Source organism: Peromyscus californicus, unplaced genomic scaffold (assembly GCF_007827085.1).
Source record: "Peromyscus californicus insignis strain IS unplaced genomic scaffold, ASM782708v3 Scaffold_3__1_contigs__length_106647218, whole genome shotgun sequence".
In the NCBI taxonomy this organism is placed as follows: domain Eukaryota; kingdom Metazoa; phylum Chordata; class Mammalia; order Rodentia; family Cricetidae; genus Peromyscus; species Peromyscus californicus.
In genome coordinates this window covers 6,806,606-6,827,326 of record NW_026294551.1, presented here as the reverse complement: position 1 = coordinate 6,827,326, position 20,721 = coordinate 6,806,606, and the positions used below count along the sequence as shown (strand labels likewise).

The following is a 20,721-nucleotide window of genomic DNA, read 5'->3' as shown; positions in this document are numbered from 1 at the left end:
ATAATGGCACATGCCTGTAATTCTTTCACTTGGAAGGTAGAGGCATTTCAAAGCCAGCCTTCGCCACTTAGAGATTTTGAGGCCAGCCTGGGCTACATGAGACCAATCCTGTCTGTCTCAGGAAAAAAAAAAAAAAAGCTGTAGTGAACTCTAAGTTGCAAGTACAATTTTATTTGCTAATTTTTTTAGATAGGGTCTTGTAGACTAGCTGGTTTCCAACTCCTATTCTCCTGTCTCAAGGGTACTTGGATTAAAACCTGTGCAGCAGGCCCAACTCTCTAGTTGGACTTTTTTGTTTGTTTTATTTTTATTTTTGGAGACAGGATTTCTTTGTGAACTAGCTCTGTAGACTAGGCTGGCCTCAAACTCATGGACATCTGCCTGCCTCTGCCTCCCAAGTGCTGGGATTCAAGGCATGCGCCACCACTACCCCGGCTTCTAATCTAAATTTCTACAAAACAAATGCATCAAGAAATAAAGTGTCAGGCTGAGTGTGGTGATACACACCTGTAATTCTAGCACTGGGAAGGAGGAGGAAGAAGGAATACCGGAACTTCAAGGAATATGGGAACTTAAAGGCTGGTCTGGGTCACATACCGAAACCCGGTCTCAAAAACTAAAACAGAAGGAAGCATCAGTTTGAAAACCATTTCACTGATCAAAAACTTCTTGTGTATCTGCTCCTGGTTCAAGTACACAGGGTTTCAAGACTCTACACACCAGGAGGAACAGCTCACAGCATCCAGTTCTAGACTCTCTACTTTCACAGGCCATTCACAAACCCAATAAAAAGTATTACAGTTTGCAGTGCTGGAGGCAGAAGCCTGGGCCTTGTGCATGCCGGGCTAGTCCCCTCTACCACTGAGCTATAGAGAGCCTGACAGGTTCCTTTCAACGGTGATATTTATGTATAACTGCATGCCTACAGACAAATGTTCTGCTAATCTTTAAAAAGACTGGTCTGTACTACCCTAGAAATAGCAAGCAAGGAAGCCAAGGGGGAGGAGAGATGTATTTTCCAGTGTATTATTTATAGCATGCCATAGGCCTCTGCCCACATGCACTTACTATGAAGATCGTGTGTGGATCCGCTGGGCACACACAACTTGTACTGTTGGTCTTCATGTGGACACAAATGCATCATTAGGTGGCTGGCACTCTATTATGTGACTGTCCTTTCTCTCCAAACAAAGGGGGGGGGGGGGGAAGAGCTGGCTTCTGCTACACCACACTGTGGTGCCACACTAAGCAATACTTGGCAGCACCGTGGTGGAAACTGAGCCCGTAAAGTCACAGAAGCACTCTGTACCAGGAGCCTTCCCCAGCACACTCACAGACTTGGAGAAAGGCTCCTGAACGTTTCATTCCTTCTGCAGAGCGAAGAGCAGAGGGACACTGACTTTCCTTCAGTCAGCCTGCAAGTAGGCCAGCAGATCATGCTGATGCTTTCTAGTTAGGTAGTTATTTAAAGCACTAAGGATTTGATCCTAGGACATCATCCATGCTGGTCAGGTGCTCTACTACTGAGTTAATACCCCTGGACCTTTCATTTTGCTAAATTGCCCAGGCTGGCCCTGAACTCCCAATACTTCTCCCTAACCTCAGGAGATTGCAGGTTCGGATACCTACCACTCCAAACTCTTAGGTAATGGGGAAAGGGTAAAGCACGACAGGGGCTGTCCTAGTTAGTGAGAGCAACTAGACCTTCCTAAGGAGGGCGGCCCCATCTTTATTTAATAATCTGAAGCAACTGTATTCAGGATGATTTTGTTCCTGATCCATCAGAGCAGTAGGGAACCATGGCTCTCAGGCCAAATTTTTTTTTTTTTAAATTGGCCCACAACCCAACTGTTCAATTTGAGCTGTCTTGCTATGTAAACCTAAGCTGGGCTTTTTTAAAAAAAATTTACTAATTACACATTAATATAATGTATGCACAGGTACTCATATGCCATGGCGCACTTGTGGATGTCAGAGGACTACTGTGGAGAGTCAGTTCTCTCCTTCTACCCTGGGATCTGGGATTGAACTCAGGCCATCATCAGGCTTCTCAGCCCCCAGGTGGCCTTGCATTTGCCATCTTCCTACTCTAGTCTCTGAAATGCTGGGAGAGACAAGCACTCACCACCACACCTCTCTTCCTCCTCCCTACTCCAGCACCTCAGAAGTGCCAGGCAAGCATACTACCATAAACCACACGCCTGTACAGTTTCTATTTATTTTTAAAAATTAATATTTTTATGGTGCTAGGGGTGGAATCCAGGGCCTTGAGTATATAAAGCAAGCCCAGCCCTAACGGGTCATCAAAGCATAAACTTTAGTGGACTTTGGGCATAGTCCAGTGATAAATGCATGCCTACTATTCAATTCCCAGGAAGAAAAAAAAAGGGGGGGTGAAAAGAAAGAAGAGAAGGAAAAGAAAGTGTGTGTGTGTGTGTGTGTGCGCGTGCGTGTGCGCAGAGATGGCTAAGTGTTTAAGAACACTTAATGTTCTTTTAGAGGACCTGGGTTCAGTTCCCAGCACCCACATTAGTGGCTCACAACCACCTATAACTCCAGTTCCAGAGGACCGATGCCCCTTTATGTCTGTGGGCTCACACACATACATACCATACATACACTCAAACACAGACACACACACAGACATAGGCACAATTTACTGTTTTTAAAGAAAGCAGGACAGGTGTGCTGGCACACACCTTCAACACAAACACTTGCAAGGCAAAGGCAGGCTGATCTCTCTGAGTTTAAGGTCAGCTTGGTCAACAAAGGGAGTTCTAGGTCAGTCAGGGCCACATGGTAAGTAAGGCCTTTACTCAAAAAGAAAGAAATCAACCAAGGGAGGGGCAGAAAAGAAAGAAAAAACGTTTGATAGGAAAGTAACGAACGTGGCCCACCAAGACTAAAAATCTAAAACTTTCAAAATCTAACCCTTTACAAATTGACTACTGATCTTCTGTCTTTCTTTTTTCTTTAAAAATTTTTATTTTATACACATAGGTGTCTGAGCATCACATGTGTGCCTAATACCCAGTGACCTCAGAGGCCGGAAAAGAGCTTGGGTTCCCTGGAACTTAAGTTATGGATGGCTGTGAGTCAGGATGTTGATGCTGGGAATCAAACCCAGATGTGATGGAAGATCAGCCAGTGGTCTCAAACACCGGGTCATCTCTCCAATCCCCTATTTTTTCCTCATATACACTTTTTATATTTTCTTTCTTTCTTTTTTTTAGACAGGGTCTCACTCTGCAGCCCTGGCTAACCTGACCTCCACACTGTAGACCTGCTCTGAACTCCCAGAGATTCCCCTGCTTCAGCCTCCCAAGTTCGGGGACTAAAGGTGTGCCCCACCATTTCCAGCACAGACACTTCTTGAGCAAGGGTTTGTTTGGAGCATGGTTTGTTTGGAGCATGGATAAAGGAACCAGAGTACAGGGTTACGTGACTTACATGGACGAGACTCACAGGCTGTATGACTGATCAAGGGTCTTCCCCACCACTCCATCTCCAGGATGTGCCCACCCACACAACTTCCTGAAGCAAAAAACTACAACTAAAAGGCTGTAAGAGTATGACCTGGCATGGTAGTGCACACCTTTAATCCCAACACCCGGGAGGCAAGGGCAGGCCAATCTCTGTGAGTTTGAGGCCAGCCTGGTCTACAGAGTGAATTCCAGGACTGCCAGACCTACACAGAGAAACCCTGTTTCAAAAAAACCAATCAAAAAGCAAGGTATAAATTACAATGGAGGGGCTAGAGAGATGGTTCAGAGGTTAAGAGCACTGGCTGCTCTTCCAGAGGTCCTGAGTTCAATTCCCAGCAACCACATGGTGGCTCACAACCATCCATAATGAGATCTGGTGCCCTCTTCTGGTGTGCAGTCAGAACACTGTATAGACAATAAATAAAATATTTAAAAAAATAAAAAATAAAATAAAAAATTACAATGGATAAAAGTAGAAGCCCAACCTAATTTTCCAAGGAACCTAAAATCTTTTGGGTAGAAACCAAACTTACATATTTGCCCAAAAAACAAAAGCAAGAAAAATATACAAATGAGACCTTTCTTCATCTTGTAAATCACCCCATGGGATATCTAAATAACATTATGAGATTATGAGATGCCCAGCTGTCCTTGCAGTAAAAGGAGTTTCCTTGAGGCGCCCCTATCTTTCCTGGTAGCATCAACATCCTCCGTGGATCACCTGCAGGCAATCATACTCTGCATCTCTAGGCTAGTGCTGCCTGGATATTATCTCTAAGAGCTTCCCCAGGACTGTGTGGATTTCATTAAGGGGCAGGTTAACTGCAGCTCATACCTTCTCATTACCTTGTAGCCGGGTCACATGTCAACGTTCTGTAAGGACTCACAGACCAAGGCATGAACTAAACTGACAGCTTTGTGGAGGCAATTCCGAAGAAGAGAGAAAAAAAAAAAATCACCCTTTGAGATGAGACTCAGGATTGGGTCCATTGTGGCATTTGGCCCAGTTACTATCAGTCACCCACAAGGACCACATGTGTGGGGACAAGCTGGTCTATGGCTCTAGGCCGCCCTTTCTTTTCTTTCTTGGCACTGGGAAGCCTTTACAGAGAGTGCTGCATTCCTAAGTTACTAGCACTGGAGCAAAAACACCAGAAGTTTTCCTCGTTTGTAGACTAAAGAAGAATGAGTCAGATGACCCCGCTGGCTCCAGGACACATGGAAGAGGATGTCTCCAGCATCTGGGGAAGTCTGAAGCAATACAATGTCACCTCTGCTCCAGTACTTGGGAGAGAAAAAGGACAGTTGTTTGAGAGTGGTGATCATGGGTAGAGGGGCCCCTGGACTGTTCCAGGTGGAGCAGGGCACCCAACAGTCTTACACTGAGCATTAAACCAACAGACCCTCCAGAGCACTGTAGTCTGCGTGCTGAGAGCCTGGGCTCCTCGGACTTACAAGGTGTGCAAATGACTGCTCTTGAGTGCATCATACAAGACCAAGATGCCACCATGCCACACTTCGACACAAGCAACACCGGTCGGGTAGGGTTCTGAAGAAAACTAAAAATGTTCCTTGTAGGGGATGGAAGGAGCAGGGGAAATCAGCGTTCAATGTCTGCAGCCTGGAAGAGAAACTAGCTCCTTCTTTCTCTCTGAAATGGGAACTTTGGATGGAAAAGAAACATTTTTTTTTTTTTTGGTTTTTCGAGACAGGGTTTCTCTGTGTAGCTTTGCGCCTTTCCTGGAACTCGCTTTGGAGACCAGGCTGGCCTCGAACTCACAGAGATCCGCCTGGCTCTGCCTCCCGAGTGCTGGGATTAAAGGCGTGCGCCACCACCGCCCGGCGGAAAAGAAACATTTAGAAGAGCCAATGCTGAGACAATAAAGACACTATCCCATGGGTCATCAAGTGCACTGGCACAAAACCACATGTTAAGAACTCTGTACAACTCAAAACATACAGGGCCAGGAGGCGGTGGCGCACACCTTTAATCCCAGAACTTGGGAAGCAGGGCCAGGCGGATCTCTGTGAGTTCAAAGCCAGTCTGGTCTACAGAGCGAGATCCAGGACAGGGACCAAAATAACATAGAGATACCCCGTCTCAAAACAAACAAACAAACAAACAAAACTCAAAACATATGAAATCATGAGATGAATCGGGCCCCTAAAAGTCTCAATGAGAAAGAATTAGGAACTTGTTAAAAAAAAAAAAAAACCAAACAAAAAAACTTTTGACTCTCAGAGATTCTAGAAACCAGCTTTACCTCATAACTACACTGAGCTGGGCCTTGGACCACCCCTGCAGAGCTCAGCCATCTTTTCTGTTTGGTTAGTTCTCTAATAAGTTCTTGGTGTGTTCAGGCTGGCTCTGAAATCCCCATGTAACCCAGGCTGGCACTGAAATCACTATGTAGCTGAGGCTAGTCCTGAGATCTCTATGTAGCTCTCAGGTTGGCCTTGGGCTTACAAATCTCTTGCTTCAGCCTTCCAAGTGCTGGTATCACAGTCATGTACCACCATGTCTGGCCAATGCTCTTTATTTTGTTTGTACTTTTAGTTCTTGAGATATTGTCTGGTTGTGACCCACCTACCTGCCTTCCAAGTGTTGGGATCACAGGTATGCACCATGACATCTTACTGCGGGCTCCATTTTAAATCTTTTTTTTTTTTCCCCGAGACAGGGTTTCTCTGTGTAGCTTTGCTCCTTTCCTGGATCTCACTCTGTAGACCAGGCTGGCCTCGAACTCACAGAGATCCGCCTGGCTCTGCCTCCCGAGTGCTGGGATTAAAGGCGTGTGCCACCACTGCCCAGCTCCATTTTAAATCTTAACAACAGTATTTGGAAGCCTGGCATGGTGGTGCATGGCTGTAACCCCAGTACTTCGGGAGGCTGAGGCAGCATATACACATGGTTTAGAACTAGGGAGGCAGAGACATGTGGGTCTCTGTGAGGTCAGCCTGGTTACAGAGCAGCCAAGGCTATAGTGAGACCCTGTCTCACCTCCAGTAATCCAAATCCGAACCGGTACTTGGGACAAGTAAGTGAGACCCCTGCTTAGGGAACCTGAGTCCAACTTACGGATGTGGTTTCATTTCTATGTAGTTCTTGGGGATGAAGCCATCCTTCCCATTGAGTTCTGCCTTATACCAGTTCTGATCACATTCTTCATTCAAAACCTGAAAAATAAAGGACAAGAGAAAAAAAAAAATGAACCATTTTCTCACTCTCATAAGTACAGCCACAGTCATGTCTTCTAGGTTTGTGGAAGGCTTATTTGGGTATCAGAATTCTTTTTTTTTTTTTTTAATCAGAATTCTTTTTAACTTCAACAGCCAACATTATATGTTAAACTATAAAAGTGAGAGAAAAAGAAACTTCTGAGCAATGAAAGTTCAGGCTTCTTTTTCAACACCTAGAATTAAAACCTCAGAGGGAAGGCAGAAGGAATGGTGGCATAATAGATGAGTGTTTTCTTAAGCGGTTTCTCTAGGAGACAGAGACACTGGTATCAGAGCACAGGGACCCAGCTCCACAGAAACTGAACAAGACTGCAGTCTGGGAGAGAAAAGCAAGCTGCAGAGAGAGAAATTCTAGTGTTTTCTGCAAGCCCACTGCAAACTCCCAATGCTGGGTTCCCAGCAGCCTCTCTACGAGTCCACAACCAAGCAGCTCATTGGTGTAACCAGGGGCCAGTGTATAGGAAACCATTCTAATGACCAGGCAGGCAAATCCTCCAACCTTGTGTTCAGGTCAGGCACTTCTGGATAGACTAACGCACACAATTCAGGCCCAAGACTCGGAACAAATTCCAGACTTCCAATGAAAGGCAGAGGGCATAAAGTTAGTATTATAAATATAAATAAAAACAAGTCTCCTATTGCTGTGGGATGTTCTGTATGGCAAATGTGTTGCTAATTAGTCAATAAATAAAACACTGATTGGCCATTGGCTAGGCAGGAAGTGTAGGCGGGAGAAGGAGGAGAATAGAGCTGGGAAGTGGAAGGCTGAGTCAGAGAGACACTGCCAGCTGCCACCATGACAAGCCGCATGTGAAGATGCCGGTAAGCCACGAGCCATGTGGCAAGGTATAGATTAATAGAAATGGATTAATTTAAGCTGTAAGAACAGTTAGCAAGAAGCCTGCCACGACCATACAGTTTGTAACCAATATAAGTCTCTGTGTTTACTTGGTTGGGTCTGAGTGGCTGTGGGACTGGCGGGTGAGAGAGATTTGCCCTGACTGTGGGCCAGGCAGGAAAACTCTAGCTACATCCTATAGTCTAGGTTAGGCTGGAACTAATGATATATATAATAAAAACAGTCTCTTGTAGCCTAGGTTAAGTCAGAACTTGGTAGGTGGGGGTGATGTTGAATTTCTGATCCTGCTGCCTCCACCACCCAAGTGCTACGATCACAAGCACATATGTGGGTTGTTTTGGTTGTTTTTGAGATTGGGTCCCATCTTGTAGAGCAGGCTGGTCTGAACTCTCAATCTTCCATCTCCCAAGTTCTAGGATTAAGGTGTGTACTACCTACCATGCCTGGTTTAAGGTTGGTATTAAAAAAGAAAATGCAGAAGACGTGTGGTGGTCTCCACCTCTAATTCCAGCAATCAGAGCAGAAGCAGGAAGTTGTTCAAAGTTTTGAGGTCTACATGGGGTACACAGTGAGACCCTGTCTCCAAAATGACGAAGCAAGAGGAAATACAGAAGTGAGCTCAACTTCAAAATGGGGAGCAAAGGAAATGCTGACTAAAACTGGTGGTTAGTCCACACTGCACAATGAAGTTCTAAAGGAAGTCTGCAAGATTTGTTTTTACAAAGTGACTTTGAGACGCTGAATGTCAGTCAAGTCAGCAATCAGAAAGCTCTAACACGGCTGATGTTTGCATGTTGACATTTTAAAGTGACATGAAACATCAAAAGGGCAACAACCTGTCAGCTGCAACAGAGATCACACACTCCTCAACAAGGGCATCAGGCTGAGGAGCTCCATCATGCTGCTGCCTATCTGCCATGCCGGCCAGCCTCTAGCTACAGGTGACAGTCACTGGCTTTAGATGTATGTATGAAAATGAAAACGAGGGCCAGGCTCACACCTTTAATCCAGCACTAAGGGGGCAGAGGCAGGCGGATCTCTATGAGGTTGAGGCCAGCCTAGTTTTATATAAAGTTCCAGACTAGTCACAGCTACATAGTGAGACCCTGTCCCCCCAAAAAACAAAACAAAAGCCAACACGGCTAATTTTACAAAAGCTAAGAAATTAACAATAAGCACTCAAAGAGGCAGCCTCAAATTCCCAAGAGGCTCATAGACCTGTAGTGCAGGAAGGACAGATTTCTATTTGTTTTTATGAGATGGGGTTTATAGCCTAGGCTGGCCTTGAACTGTGAACCTCAGGCTGGTCTAAGACTAGGGGCCATCTTGTTTCAGCCTCCCGTATGCTGGAACTAAGAGGCATTAGCTACCATAACCAAATTGAAAAATTCTCCGTAAACAAACATCTATGGGCTGGCAAGACGGGCGAGAGTGACTGGCGTGCAAGCCTGATCCGAGCTGGAGCTCCAGAACCCACGGCACAAAGAGAGAACAGAGTACCTTTAATCCAGCACTCTGAGGGAGAAGCAGGCAGATCTCTGTGAGTTTGAGGCCAGCCTGGTCTACAGACAGGTCTGCACAGAAAAACCATGTCTCAAAAAACAAACAACAAACAAACAAGAAGCAGGGGCTGGACAGGTGTCACAGAGCCCTTGTTTCTCTTACAGAGGACCCAGGTTTGATTCCCAGAACCCAAACAGGGCACCTCACACACTGCCTGTAACTCCAGTTCCAGGGGTTCTGATGTCCTCTTCTGGCCTCCAAGAGCATTTGCGTATGTGTGGAACATGCACATACACACAGGTGCACACACGCGCAGACACACACACTAAAGTCTTTGAGAAATCATTCACACTTTATTAAAGATCCTGATGATCTACTATGTAGGACACATAATTTAAAAGCCCCCATTAGCAAATGCTGACCTGTGTAGTGGCCAGCAGAGGCATTTCGTTGCTCACATAGGCACACCCAGGACAGGGGACTGGGAATAAGAGGCTCCTTATCTGCAGTGCCCGTTTTTTAAGCACAGAGCTCTCAATAGCCCATGAGAGGAGGCCCAGTTTATTTTTTGTTTTTTGTTTTTGTTGTTTTTTTAATTGCTTAAGGCCAGTACTGTTATCAACCAAAAATACGGGCTTCAAGAACAATGTGGTCTCCCAAGTATCTCGTGAAAGAGCACCCTCTAGTAATGACAAAGCAGTCAGCAAGCTTGGGCAAGAGCTGCTGGGGTGACCCACACACTCGGGAGTTCGTGGAAAGCAGATGAGCCAGGCTGACAAGGCACTGGCTGTGACCTACTTGTGCAACTGTGCAACAGAAAAGAGAAGAGAAAGAGACTCACCTAGCAAAGGACAGTGTGACTGCACCCAGCAGCCTTGTAGAAACCAGACACCAGGACACGCCAGGAGTCCCAGAAGCTTAGTTCTCACTGCCATCTTTACCAAGACAGAGGCCAGCCCCCTAAGAAGTATCCTTCTGCCAGCGCACGATATCAAGGGAGCCCCATGTGTGGAGACAATCTACAGCCATGGTTTTCTACAGCACCAAACCATCACCTGGCGTTTTACACTTCCGTCTCCCAGACAGCAGGGAAATGCGATGCTTGGCACATGAATGGCTACACTTTTAGTTATCTGGGAATGCTAGACAGCCATGGTGCTACTCTGTGATTGTACTCTAGAACTTAAGAACAGGCTGGCTATGCTGGGGGCAAGCACAGGAGTGTCACCTGGGAGACGGGGGTCAGGACTTCCTGCTTTGCACATACAGCAGTTTTCACAGGGAAGCCCGACACCAGAATAACATAACTCAAAAATTAACTTTTGGGGGCTGGAAAGATGACTCAGTGGTTATGAATGTTCCACAGGACTTGTCTCAGCAGCCACATGGATGCTCACAACCACCTGTAACTCCAGTTCTAGGGGATCCAGTGCCCTCTTCTGGAGTCTGCTGTCACCCGGTATGAATGTGATGCACACGCATACATGCAGGCAAAACACTCATCAACATGAGAGCGAGAGAGATAATTAAAACAAACAAACAATGTGTCTAAGTGCACGCATGTGCACTTAAGGGTAAGTGGCATTAGAGGCCAGAAGGCATTGGATCCTCTGGAGCTGAAATTACAGGCAGTTGTGAGCTGCCCGATGTGGGTGTTTTGAACTAAACTTGGGTCCTCTAAAAGAGTAATACGTACATACTCTTAGCTGCTGAGCCATCTCTCTAGCCCACCAAATTAACTTTTGTTTGTTTTTTGAGACAGGGTCCCTCTACATAGCCCGGGTTGCCTGGAACTCATTATGTAGTGCCATCATGCCCAGCTCCAAATTAACTCCCCCACTCCCCAGTCAGGGTTTCTCTGGGTAGCCTTGGCTGTCCTGGAACTAGAACTAGCTCTGTAGACCAGGCTGGCCTTGAACTCATACAGATCCTCCTGCCTCTGCCTCCTGAGTGTGGGAATTAAAGGCATGTGCCACTACCACCAAGCCCCCAAATTAACTTTTATTCCAAAGTTTGAACAAACAAGCTAGCAAAGGCTAAGAGGAAGTTTGAAAGTGGAGTGAAGGTAACCCAAGGCACTGGAGGTGTTGGTGCTGACCATTCATGCCCCTTACGCTGAAGTCCAGGGGCTTGTTCTGAGTGTTGAGAACAAGCAATCTGTTTCTACCACCCTCTTCCTGCAGAAGGCACTTAAGAGATTGCTCATCTATCACCTCCTCCCAACAGGTGACCTTACCAACCCACATTCAGCTCCACTGACTATTCCAAGGAATCTCTCCAGTCATCACCACACAGCTGCCTTTCTGTCAGGCCTTTCTCCATCCCCTCGCGTTCTGACTCAGTAGCTATGACCAACCCCACCCCTCCACACACACAAGCACTTCTTCGGTCAACGGAAGCCGACAGATCAAGAGATGAGACTGTAAAAGGAAGAAGAACCAGTTTCAGGGGAGGGCTCTTTTTTCCCCTTTACAGAGACTCTGAAACTGTCAGCCCAATCAGGAAGACACTTGAGAGGAGAGGGCACACGGTGGGACACCACAGTGGGCCTTGTGTGCATCTTCTCCTGGTGTTGTTTCTGGAAATTCAGTTATGACGAGTGAATTTTGCTGTGTATTACACCTCAATCCAAAGTTAGAACTGAGCTGGGCAGTGATGGCATACACCTTTGATCCCAGCACCTTGGAGGCAGAGGCAGAAAGCTCTCTGGGTTCGAGGCTAGCATGGTCTACATAGTGAGTTCCAAGAGAGCCAGGGCTACAAAGGGAAACCCTGTCTCGAAAAACACAAGACAACAAAACAAAAAGTTAGAACTGGCCAGCAAGATGGTTCAGTGGGTAAAGACACCTGTAGCCAAGCCTTATGGCCTGAGTTCTATCCTCAGGACCCAATGATGGAAAGAAGGAACCCCCATGGGTTGTCCTCTGACCTCCACATATACTGCGGGACTTGGATGCCCCCAATAAATAAATAAATTGAAAATTTGCTCACAATCTCACCAACCTATGAAACAACCCCTGTAAGAGCATTTGTTATCAAGTAACATTTTTATCTTTATTTTTATTTATTTGTGTGTCCCCCCCCAAACAGGGTTTCTCTGTGTAGCTTTGGTGCCTGTCCTAGAACTCACTCTGTAGCCCAGGCTGGCCTCGAACTCACAGAGATCCGTCTGCCTCCGCCTCCTGACTTTAATCCCAACACATAGGAGGTAGAGGCAAGCGGACCTCTGTAAGTTTGAGGCCAGCTTGATCTACAGAGAGAGTTCCAGGACAGTCAGGGTTACACAGAGAAACCCTGTCTCAAAAAACCAAATCAAACCAAAAATAAAAAACCAAGCACCATTTAAATTCTTAATCTATAAAAACTAAGACTATCACATACAGCTAGTCCTTGAATTGTAGAAATTTAACATCAGAAGTTCAATCCAGGTATTGACGAGCTAATCAATTAAGCAACCTCAACATAACAATACTGAAAACTACCATGAGATCTAGTGACAGTTATCGTGTGTGCGTGCGCATGCACACATTCGCTTACACTCACAGACAAGTGGAGGCCAGGAGGGAATTAATGTCTTTTTCTATCATCTGCCATCTTATTCTTTTAAGACAGGGTCTCTTACGGAATCACAAGTGCTCCGTCTTGGCTAGGCTGCCTGGCAGGTCAGCAAACCCCAAGCTTACTGTCACCACTGACCAGTACTGGGGTTACAGGCACACACAGCCATGCCTAATCTTTTATGTGGGTGCTGGGGATTTGAACTCAGGTCCTTGAGCTTGCACAGCAAGTGTTCTGACCCACTGAACCATCTCCCCAGCCTCATCCACCAAATACTTTCAAGAGAACAAAACAAATACACTTTTTAAAGATTTTAACCCTTAAAAGCCAACTCTATTGGCCGCTCACAAGGGTAAAAGTCCTGAGAGCTATTTAAAGTTAGTTCCTTCCAGTTGCTGTCACTTATTACATAGAAAGGATGAGAATGCTCACTGGCCTGCTGTCTGCACGGGTACTGACTCAGTCCTGAGCCACAATGATTCACTACCAGCACTTTGAGTAAGTGCCTTGAAATCACCACGTCCATCTGCTGCAGGTTTTGCTCAGCATGGAAACATCTTTGCTAAGCGGCCTGTTATCCCGTGTGCCAGGCCAGGAAACACACCCACACTGCAGACAGCCACTATGAACCTTTCCGTGTTTTTCTTCCCTCTTTACCGTCTTCTTTTCTTCTGGAGACAGTCTTGCTATGTCTCCATAAATAGGCTCCGAACTCCAGATCCTGCTGCCTCTGCCCTAGGTGCTGGGATTAAAGGTGCAGGAGGAATCCACAACACCTTGGGGCTCACTATGAAGTGTCAGGCAAGAATGAATTTAGAGATACTAGGTAAAAAAGGTCCCCAGTTCCACAGAAGCCTCCATCTGGTCACTAAATACACAAAGGTCACCACCTACTGTCTGCCCATCAGGGTACTCTCCATTCTGAATGGTTTGGGACTGCTGCTGCAAGGCCACAACTCATTGAGAACATGCTGAGCCACTTCTCAGTCAGGCCAGGCACTTGATGAAATTTAAAACAAAACAAAAAAACCAACCATTCTGATCTTGGTATTGATAAAATTGTATGTAATTACAGAGGTTTTTCTCCCCAAACTATGTTGTTTTATTAAACATTTTTATTTTGTTTTTCGAGACAGAGTTTCTCTGTGTCTTGGCTGTCCTGGAATCACTGTATAGACCAGGCTGGCCTCTTACTCAAGAGATTCACCTGTCTCTGCCTCCAGAGTGCTGGGATTAAAGATGTGTGTCACCACTGCCTGGTTTACTAAACAATTTTTAAAAACCTATTCACTAAAATAGGTAATTATGCAATGGTGTCAAATAAAGAAAGGAGGGAGTCCAGAAAGGAGAGAGGAAAAGCTCCTGCTTCCTAGCCTCCTACTGGCAAAAGCATGCTTCACATGTTTCTTCTCCAACCGGCACCCTCCTAAGCAGCCCACTTAGTTGGGTTCAGTCCAGCACGGACCACCAATGTCCAGGCATTACGGTGCACAACTGAACTGGTTTTGCATCCGATCTATTTACTATTCCAAGTCGTTCCGATGATGCTGGTTTTCAGAACAAAAACAAAAACCTTACACAGAAGACTATCTTCTGAGTCCAAATTATTCTTTGTTGTGGTGATTTGAGTAAGAATGGCCCCCAGAGCAGGAGTGGGGGTTGGAGTGGGGTGAGGTAGTAGTGGTGGTGCATGCCTTTAATCCCAGCACTCAGGCAGGCAAATCTCTGTGACTTCGAGGCCAACCTGGTCTACAACCCAAGTTCCAGGACAGCCAGAGCTGTTACAAAAAGAAACCCTGTCTTGAAAAACAAAAACAAAAACAAACAGAAAGAATGGCCCTCATAGGCTCATATATTTGAATGCTTAGACTTCAGAGAGTAGTACTACTTGAGAAGGATTAGGAAGTGTGGCCTTGTTGGAGTAGGTGTGGTCTTGTCAGAGGAAATGTGTCTCTGGGGGTGAGCTTTGAGTTTTCAAAAGCCCAAGCCAGGTCTAGTGTTGCTCTCTCCCTGCCCATCTCTCCCTGCCGATCTAGAACTCTCAGCTACTTCCCCAGCATGTCTGCTCCCATGGCTCTCTGACATGATGATAATGGACTAAACCTCTGAAACTGTAAACAAGCCCAATTAAATGCTTTGTTTTGTAAGAGTTGTGTGGTCATGGTGTCTCTTCACAGCACCAGAACATTGATCAAGACACCCATTTTACCCTGTCACTCTCCAAATAAACCCTTACTTAGTTCAGGCAAACCAGCTGACTTACCAAGCTGTGTGCTGTCTTATCCTGTGGTATGGCTTCCTCCTTCTTCTCCAGACAGCTCTTTCCAGATTCATTTCTGAGCTCCTAAAACATTAGCTGCCCTTCTCTTTCAGCTTTAGTTTTACAGCAGCTAGTAGAGGATTAGTCAGTAACAACACAATCCCTTAAAATGTCTCGTCTACCACGACTTTGTATGTACTGGCAGGTCTTGGCCTCTTCCACACAAACCTGCCAGGGTCCTGAAGCTAGCTAGCTCAACACCCAATGCTCAACTGGGTTCCTCTCAAATGGCATGAGGTGTATTTTGAGGTAGTGACTCCTATATGGGCCTTGTTCTGAGTGATGTCCACAGCACACCAGAGCAAGCGGGACCCATGATCATCAAGAGAACAGAGCGTACTCTTCATTAGTTGACAACAAACAAGAATGTCTTTTCTGGGTGATGGGGTAGAGGGATTTTGAGACTAGAGTCTTGCTATGTAGTCCAGGTTGGCTCTGAACTCAGTGATTTTCCTGTCTAATTCTCCCAAGGGCAGGGACACAGGTCTATGTGAACCACCATGCCCAGCAGAACCTCTTTAGGTCCTAGGAAGAAGATAGACCACCCTAAATTTGTTCCAAAGAAGGAGAGGCAAAATAAAGGAAGGAGAATCAGGTAATCAGTCTGCCTGTCACCCCCAAATTGCCACGGTGTACCTCTAAATGGGATGATATGGAATCATGTCATAAGGCTGCTTGTATGCACTGTCTCTAAGACAGAAAGGTTTCAGGATGGACATGTGAGCATGGGAGGGACATGTGACCGTGACGAGGATAAAGGAAGCAAAGCTCTGACTGGCTTAGAGGAGAGGAAGGGTGTTGGTTTCTACCAGAGTTCTAATCCCACTTCAGTTTGGGGTCAGTTGCTTCCTGGAAACCTGAAGACGCCATCATCTTCCTGCATGTGTAACCATGACTAACTTTTGCAATTTTTTTGTTTTTTAAGGGCCTTGCACAGGCAAGGCTGGCGATAGATAGATAGATAGATAGATAGATAGATGATAGATAGATAGATAGGCAGACAGATAGATAGATAGGCGCTCTCTCTCTCTCTCTCTATATATATATATATATATATATATACACTCCATGCAGCTTTATTTTATAGCTACAATTCTTCCAGCAACATTTTTCAACAATAGTCTGGAAGACTTTGGAGTTTTTTATTCTTTCACTGAATCACAACAAGACTGATGTAGAGGTAAACATGCTTCCCACACCTAAAGTCATCACATTTGGAGCCAAGGACCACACTGGGATCTTTGAGATGCAAGAGCACCTTAAGAAGTTCAAAGACAGCTGGTTGGTGGTGGCACACACCTTTAATCTCAGCACTCTCAGGAGGCAGAGACAGACGGATCTCTGTAAGTTCGAGGCCAGCTTGATCAACAGAGCAAGTTCTAGGACAGACAGGGCTACACAGAGAAACCTTGTCTCAAAAAACTAAGGGAAAAAATAAACACCCCCCCCCCAAACCAAACCAAAAAAGAAGTTCAAAGATGCCAGAAGTTGAAAAACTAAGAAGAGTCACCATCGTCAAAAGATGATTGAGAAAGTGGATACGAGGCCCTGCCCTGGGTCCATAGTGTCACCCAGAGTGTTGATTACCAACTTCACACCAGACAGAAGGGAGGAGAAGTGGGAGTTTGAACATGAGGCCTCCCTCTCCTCAGGTCCTAGCTGCAGACTACAGAGAGTGAAAGAAGGTGTATTGTTGTTATCTTTTAACTCTTTTGCTCTTTTGGTTCTTTGCTCTTTGGGGGGCCCACCACCCAGCTCCCAAATAAGTCACACACAGAATCTTATTCTTACTTATGAATGTCCCACCTTAGCTTGGCTTATTTCTAGCCAGCTTTTCTAACTTAAATTATCCTGCCTACCTTTTGCCTCTGGGCTTTTATCTTTCTCTATTTCTCTATACCTTTCTTTACTTCTTACTTACTGTGTAGCTGGGTGGCTGGCCCCCTTCTTTTCTTGCGCCTCGATCTTTTTCTTCTCTTTCTCTCCTATTTATTCTCTCTGCCTGCCAGCCCCACCTATCCTTTCTTGCTATTGGTCATTCAGCTCTTTATCAGACCATCAGGTGTTTTAGACAGACAAAGTAAAACAGCTTCACAAAGTTACACAATACAACATAAAAGAATGCAACACATCTTTGCATCATTAAACAAATGTCCCACAACACAAACAAATGTAACACATCTTAAAATAATATTCTGTAAGGGTGGTGTGTGTGTTGGGTTAGGGCACTAACAACACATTCTTGCTGCCAGTATTCAATCCCCTTTCACTCTCAGCTGTCTAGGATGGTTTCTATGTCACTCACTCTTGGGGGCTCCCCTACATTGAGTTTATATAAAGTAATGTAAGAGGGTCTTAGGCCCCTCTTCCCACATGATACTTTCTTGTAGTGACTTGCCTCCAGCCGGCCTGGACCTCTCTTTTATAGCTGCTGAGCACAGAGACCCTGCTAACCTCTGAGTTTTAGGGTATCATTAAAATAAACCTAACATGGAGCTGGGCGGTAGTGGCACACGCCTTTAATCCCAGCATTTGGGAGGCAGAGGCAGGCAGATCTCTGTGAGTTCGAGGCCAGCCTGGTCTACAGAGTGAGATCCAGGAAAGGCGCAAAGCTACAACAGAGAAACCCTGTCTCGAAAAAACCAAAAAATAAAAATAAATAAATAAATAAATAAACCTAACATGGAAGAAAAAAAAGTCATCAAATCACAGGATATTGCAGAGTATTTCTTTGAATAAGTTTAGTACTCAAAACTAAACTACTTCCTTCAATTCCTCCTGGTCAGTTGTCACTTTAGAAAGGCTGTTGCTGGTACTTCACAAAACAGGAAAATGGTTCACATTTATGTGATGTCAGTCCATGCAGACAAATCTCCAGACAGCAAAACCCAAAGGCACAGACAATTAACACAGGGCAGACTTTTTGTAAAGGGGCACAAAGAGTTTCCACTCAAAGCAAATGTCTTTGGTGGTAGGTTGTTGTTGGGTTGTTTTTTTTTTTTTTTTTAAACTCCTGAAAGGCCCATTACTCAAGTAGGACCAATCAATCTCAGAATGTCAGCTTCAACTGCAACAGTGGGGGAAGAAGGGGGACAGCAACATACAGACACACCAGGGAGCTTTAAGAAGATAAAATGTACATTAGGAACACCCAGGGGCTGGGGCTATAGCTCAGTGGCTGACTGGCTGTCTAGCATGCTCGAGGTCCTGCATTCAAGCCCAGCAATGAGAGAGTGGAAGTCCACCCTTAACACAGCTTACACTAGACGACTTCAATGCAACCACAGTGCCAGGTAAGATCTAGGGAACTGATACAAGGGACACCCTCCCAGGATTCTAGAGTCAGACACACTTCCAGGTGCACCAGGTAGGGTGGGTGCACTGATGGGCGCCATGGCTAGAGTTCAACACACCAAGGAAGATCATCTACCCTGGCTTAAGAGCTATGAGGAAAACTGGAGGAAGCCTGAACTGTGACTGTTCAAACCTTCAGCTCGGGTCAGCCTGTACAAAGCTGCTGAGTGGAAGGAATGCCCGACACTTCAGCTTGCTGTCAAACAAGCATGGGACAGCTTGTTCTCTTTCGAAACAAGGTCTTTTGTTGTTGTTGTTGTTGTTGTTTTTCTTCGAGACAGGGTTTCTCTGTGTAGTTTTGGTGTCTGTCCTGGATCTCCCTCTGTAGACCAGGCTGGCCTTGAACAGAGATTCGCCTGCCTCTGCCTCCTGAGTGCTGGGATTAAAGGTGTGCACCAACATGCCTGGGCTTTTAACACACATTTTTTAGCTACTATTCTTTTTCATCTTGCTCCCAACCCACAAGGCTTTTCATCTGATGCAAAACTTTCTATGTCTTAAGACACAAAACAACACGACACTGAGGTAAAGTGAGCAAGCAAACATTTTCTGACCCTGACAACCAGATCTGTTCATCAGTTCCCTTCAAGATCTCATTTGCCACCATCCTGCAGAACCTCCCACCCAGTTAATGGCAACAGCAACAGTCCATTCAGTTCAACTTGAGATCTTAGTGATTCAAGGGACAAGCTACAAAATCCATTGATTGATAGTGAAAAATTCAATGAAGGTCTTTAAGCCCAAACAGCTACCATTCTCACCTTTTTTTTTTTTTTTTTTTTTTGGTTTTTCGAGACAGGGTTTCTCTGGGTAGCTTTGGTGCCTTTCCTGGATCTCGCTCTGTAGCCCAGGCTGGCCTCGAACTCACAGAGATCCGCCTGGCTCTGCCTCCCGAGTGCTGGGATTAAAGGCGTGTGCCACCACCGCCCGGCAGAGCTACCATTCTCAACAACAAAGGGTAGTTCTACACCAAGAACCTGGGCTACTGCTGGTGCAGGATAGCATACTGCCAAATTAATGTAGGTTTACTGTGACCACGTGCTAAACAACGAGGGCCGCTGGGTGTGTGGGGGTTTCTACACCCTCTCCAGTGCAGACAGACGGTTAACTCAAGTGCATGTGTGGGTCAAGGCCAGGTTAAGAATGGGGCCGTGAAGTAAAAACCTCTAGTGGACAGGGTTGTCAAAAGCATCTATGAGCTGACCGAAGGGACAGCAGACTGTATCGTACAAATAAAGAATTCAAATTCGGGGGCTGGAGAGATGGCTCAGTGGTTAAGAGCACTGGCTGTTCTTCCAAAGGTTGTGAGTTCAATTCCCAGCAACCACATGGTGGCTCACAACCATCTGTAATGAGATCTGGTGCCCTCTTCTGGTGTGCAGGCATACATGCAGGCAGAATACTGTATATATGATAAATAAATAAATCTTAAAAAAAAAAAAAAAGAATTCGCCAGGTGGTGTTGGCGGCGGCGGCGGCGGCGGCGGCGGCGGCGCACGCCTTTAATCCCAGCACTCGGGAGGCAGAGCCAGGCGGATCTCTGTGAGTTCGAGGCCAGCCTGGTCTCCAAAGCGAGTTCCAGGAAAGGCGCAAAGCTACACAGAGAAACGCTGTCTCGAAAAACCAAAAAAAAAAAAAAAAGAATTCAAACTCGGACGGTGACTGTAAATCACCAGGTATATCATTAGCTTTGAATGCTCAAACACTGCTCCAGCTGTGAGAGGGGTAGATAGGCACTACAGTCACAACCCAAGGGAGAAGAGGAGAAGACAGTGGACAAGGTCGAGGGCAGTACGGGGGAGGAGCACACTTGAGAGAGAGAGAATCAAAAAGGTGTGGGCAAGGAGTTTGTCTCTCAGCTACTGACTTTTTCTGGAAAATGTTTTATAAAACTGACAGAGTAGCACATGCTATGTTTATAGTTCCAGCACTTGAGAGGCAGGGGCAGGATCTCAGTGAGTTCCAGGGAACCAGGAGACAGCAAGCTGCTGTCTCAAAGATGTAGAGACCAAACCAACAACAAAACTTTCTCTGTAAAGTCACCAGGCAAGCTCCCCTTTCGGTTCACTGGGAATGAAAAGCAGATTTCCCCCAGGCAGATGGGGCTGCTGAGAAGGCTCAGCACATAAATAAATGCACTTGCCTCCAAGTTGATGACCTGTGTTTGATCCCAGACCCCACGTGGTACAAGAGAACTGACACCGGAAGGTTGTCTTCTGACTTCCACACACTCAACAAGTAAGTGTCAAAATATCTAAGTGAAGACACAGGCTCCCTTACTCCAGGTCCAGTGTTCTCACAAGTGCCCAGGACTGCAGGGGCCGGGGGCCAGGGTCGGTGTCTCCATCTCCTGGCTCCTTTCTTCCCGAGGGTGTCTGTGTACAGAGTCGGACCCCCCCACC

The 20,721-nt window shown here is 45.9% G+C and overlaps 1 protein-coding gene across 1 annotated transcript in view; it reads right to left on the bottom strand.

The window, feature by feature from the left end:
- Nucleotides 1-20,721, bottom strand: part of Grb2 (growth factor receptor bound protein 2) — a 71,436-nt gene that overhangs the window by 10,214 nt on the left and 40,501 nt on the right. Inside the window, exon 3 of the mRNA XM_052756323.1 lies at nucleotides 6,565-6,662. Coding sequence (XP_052612283.1) covers nucleotides 6,565-6,662 — 98 coding nt within the window. The remainder of the gene's footprint in view (nucleotides 1-6,564; nucleotides 6,663-20,721) is intronic.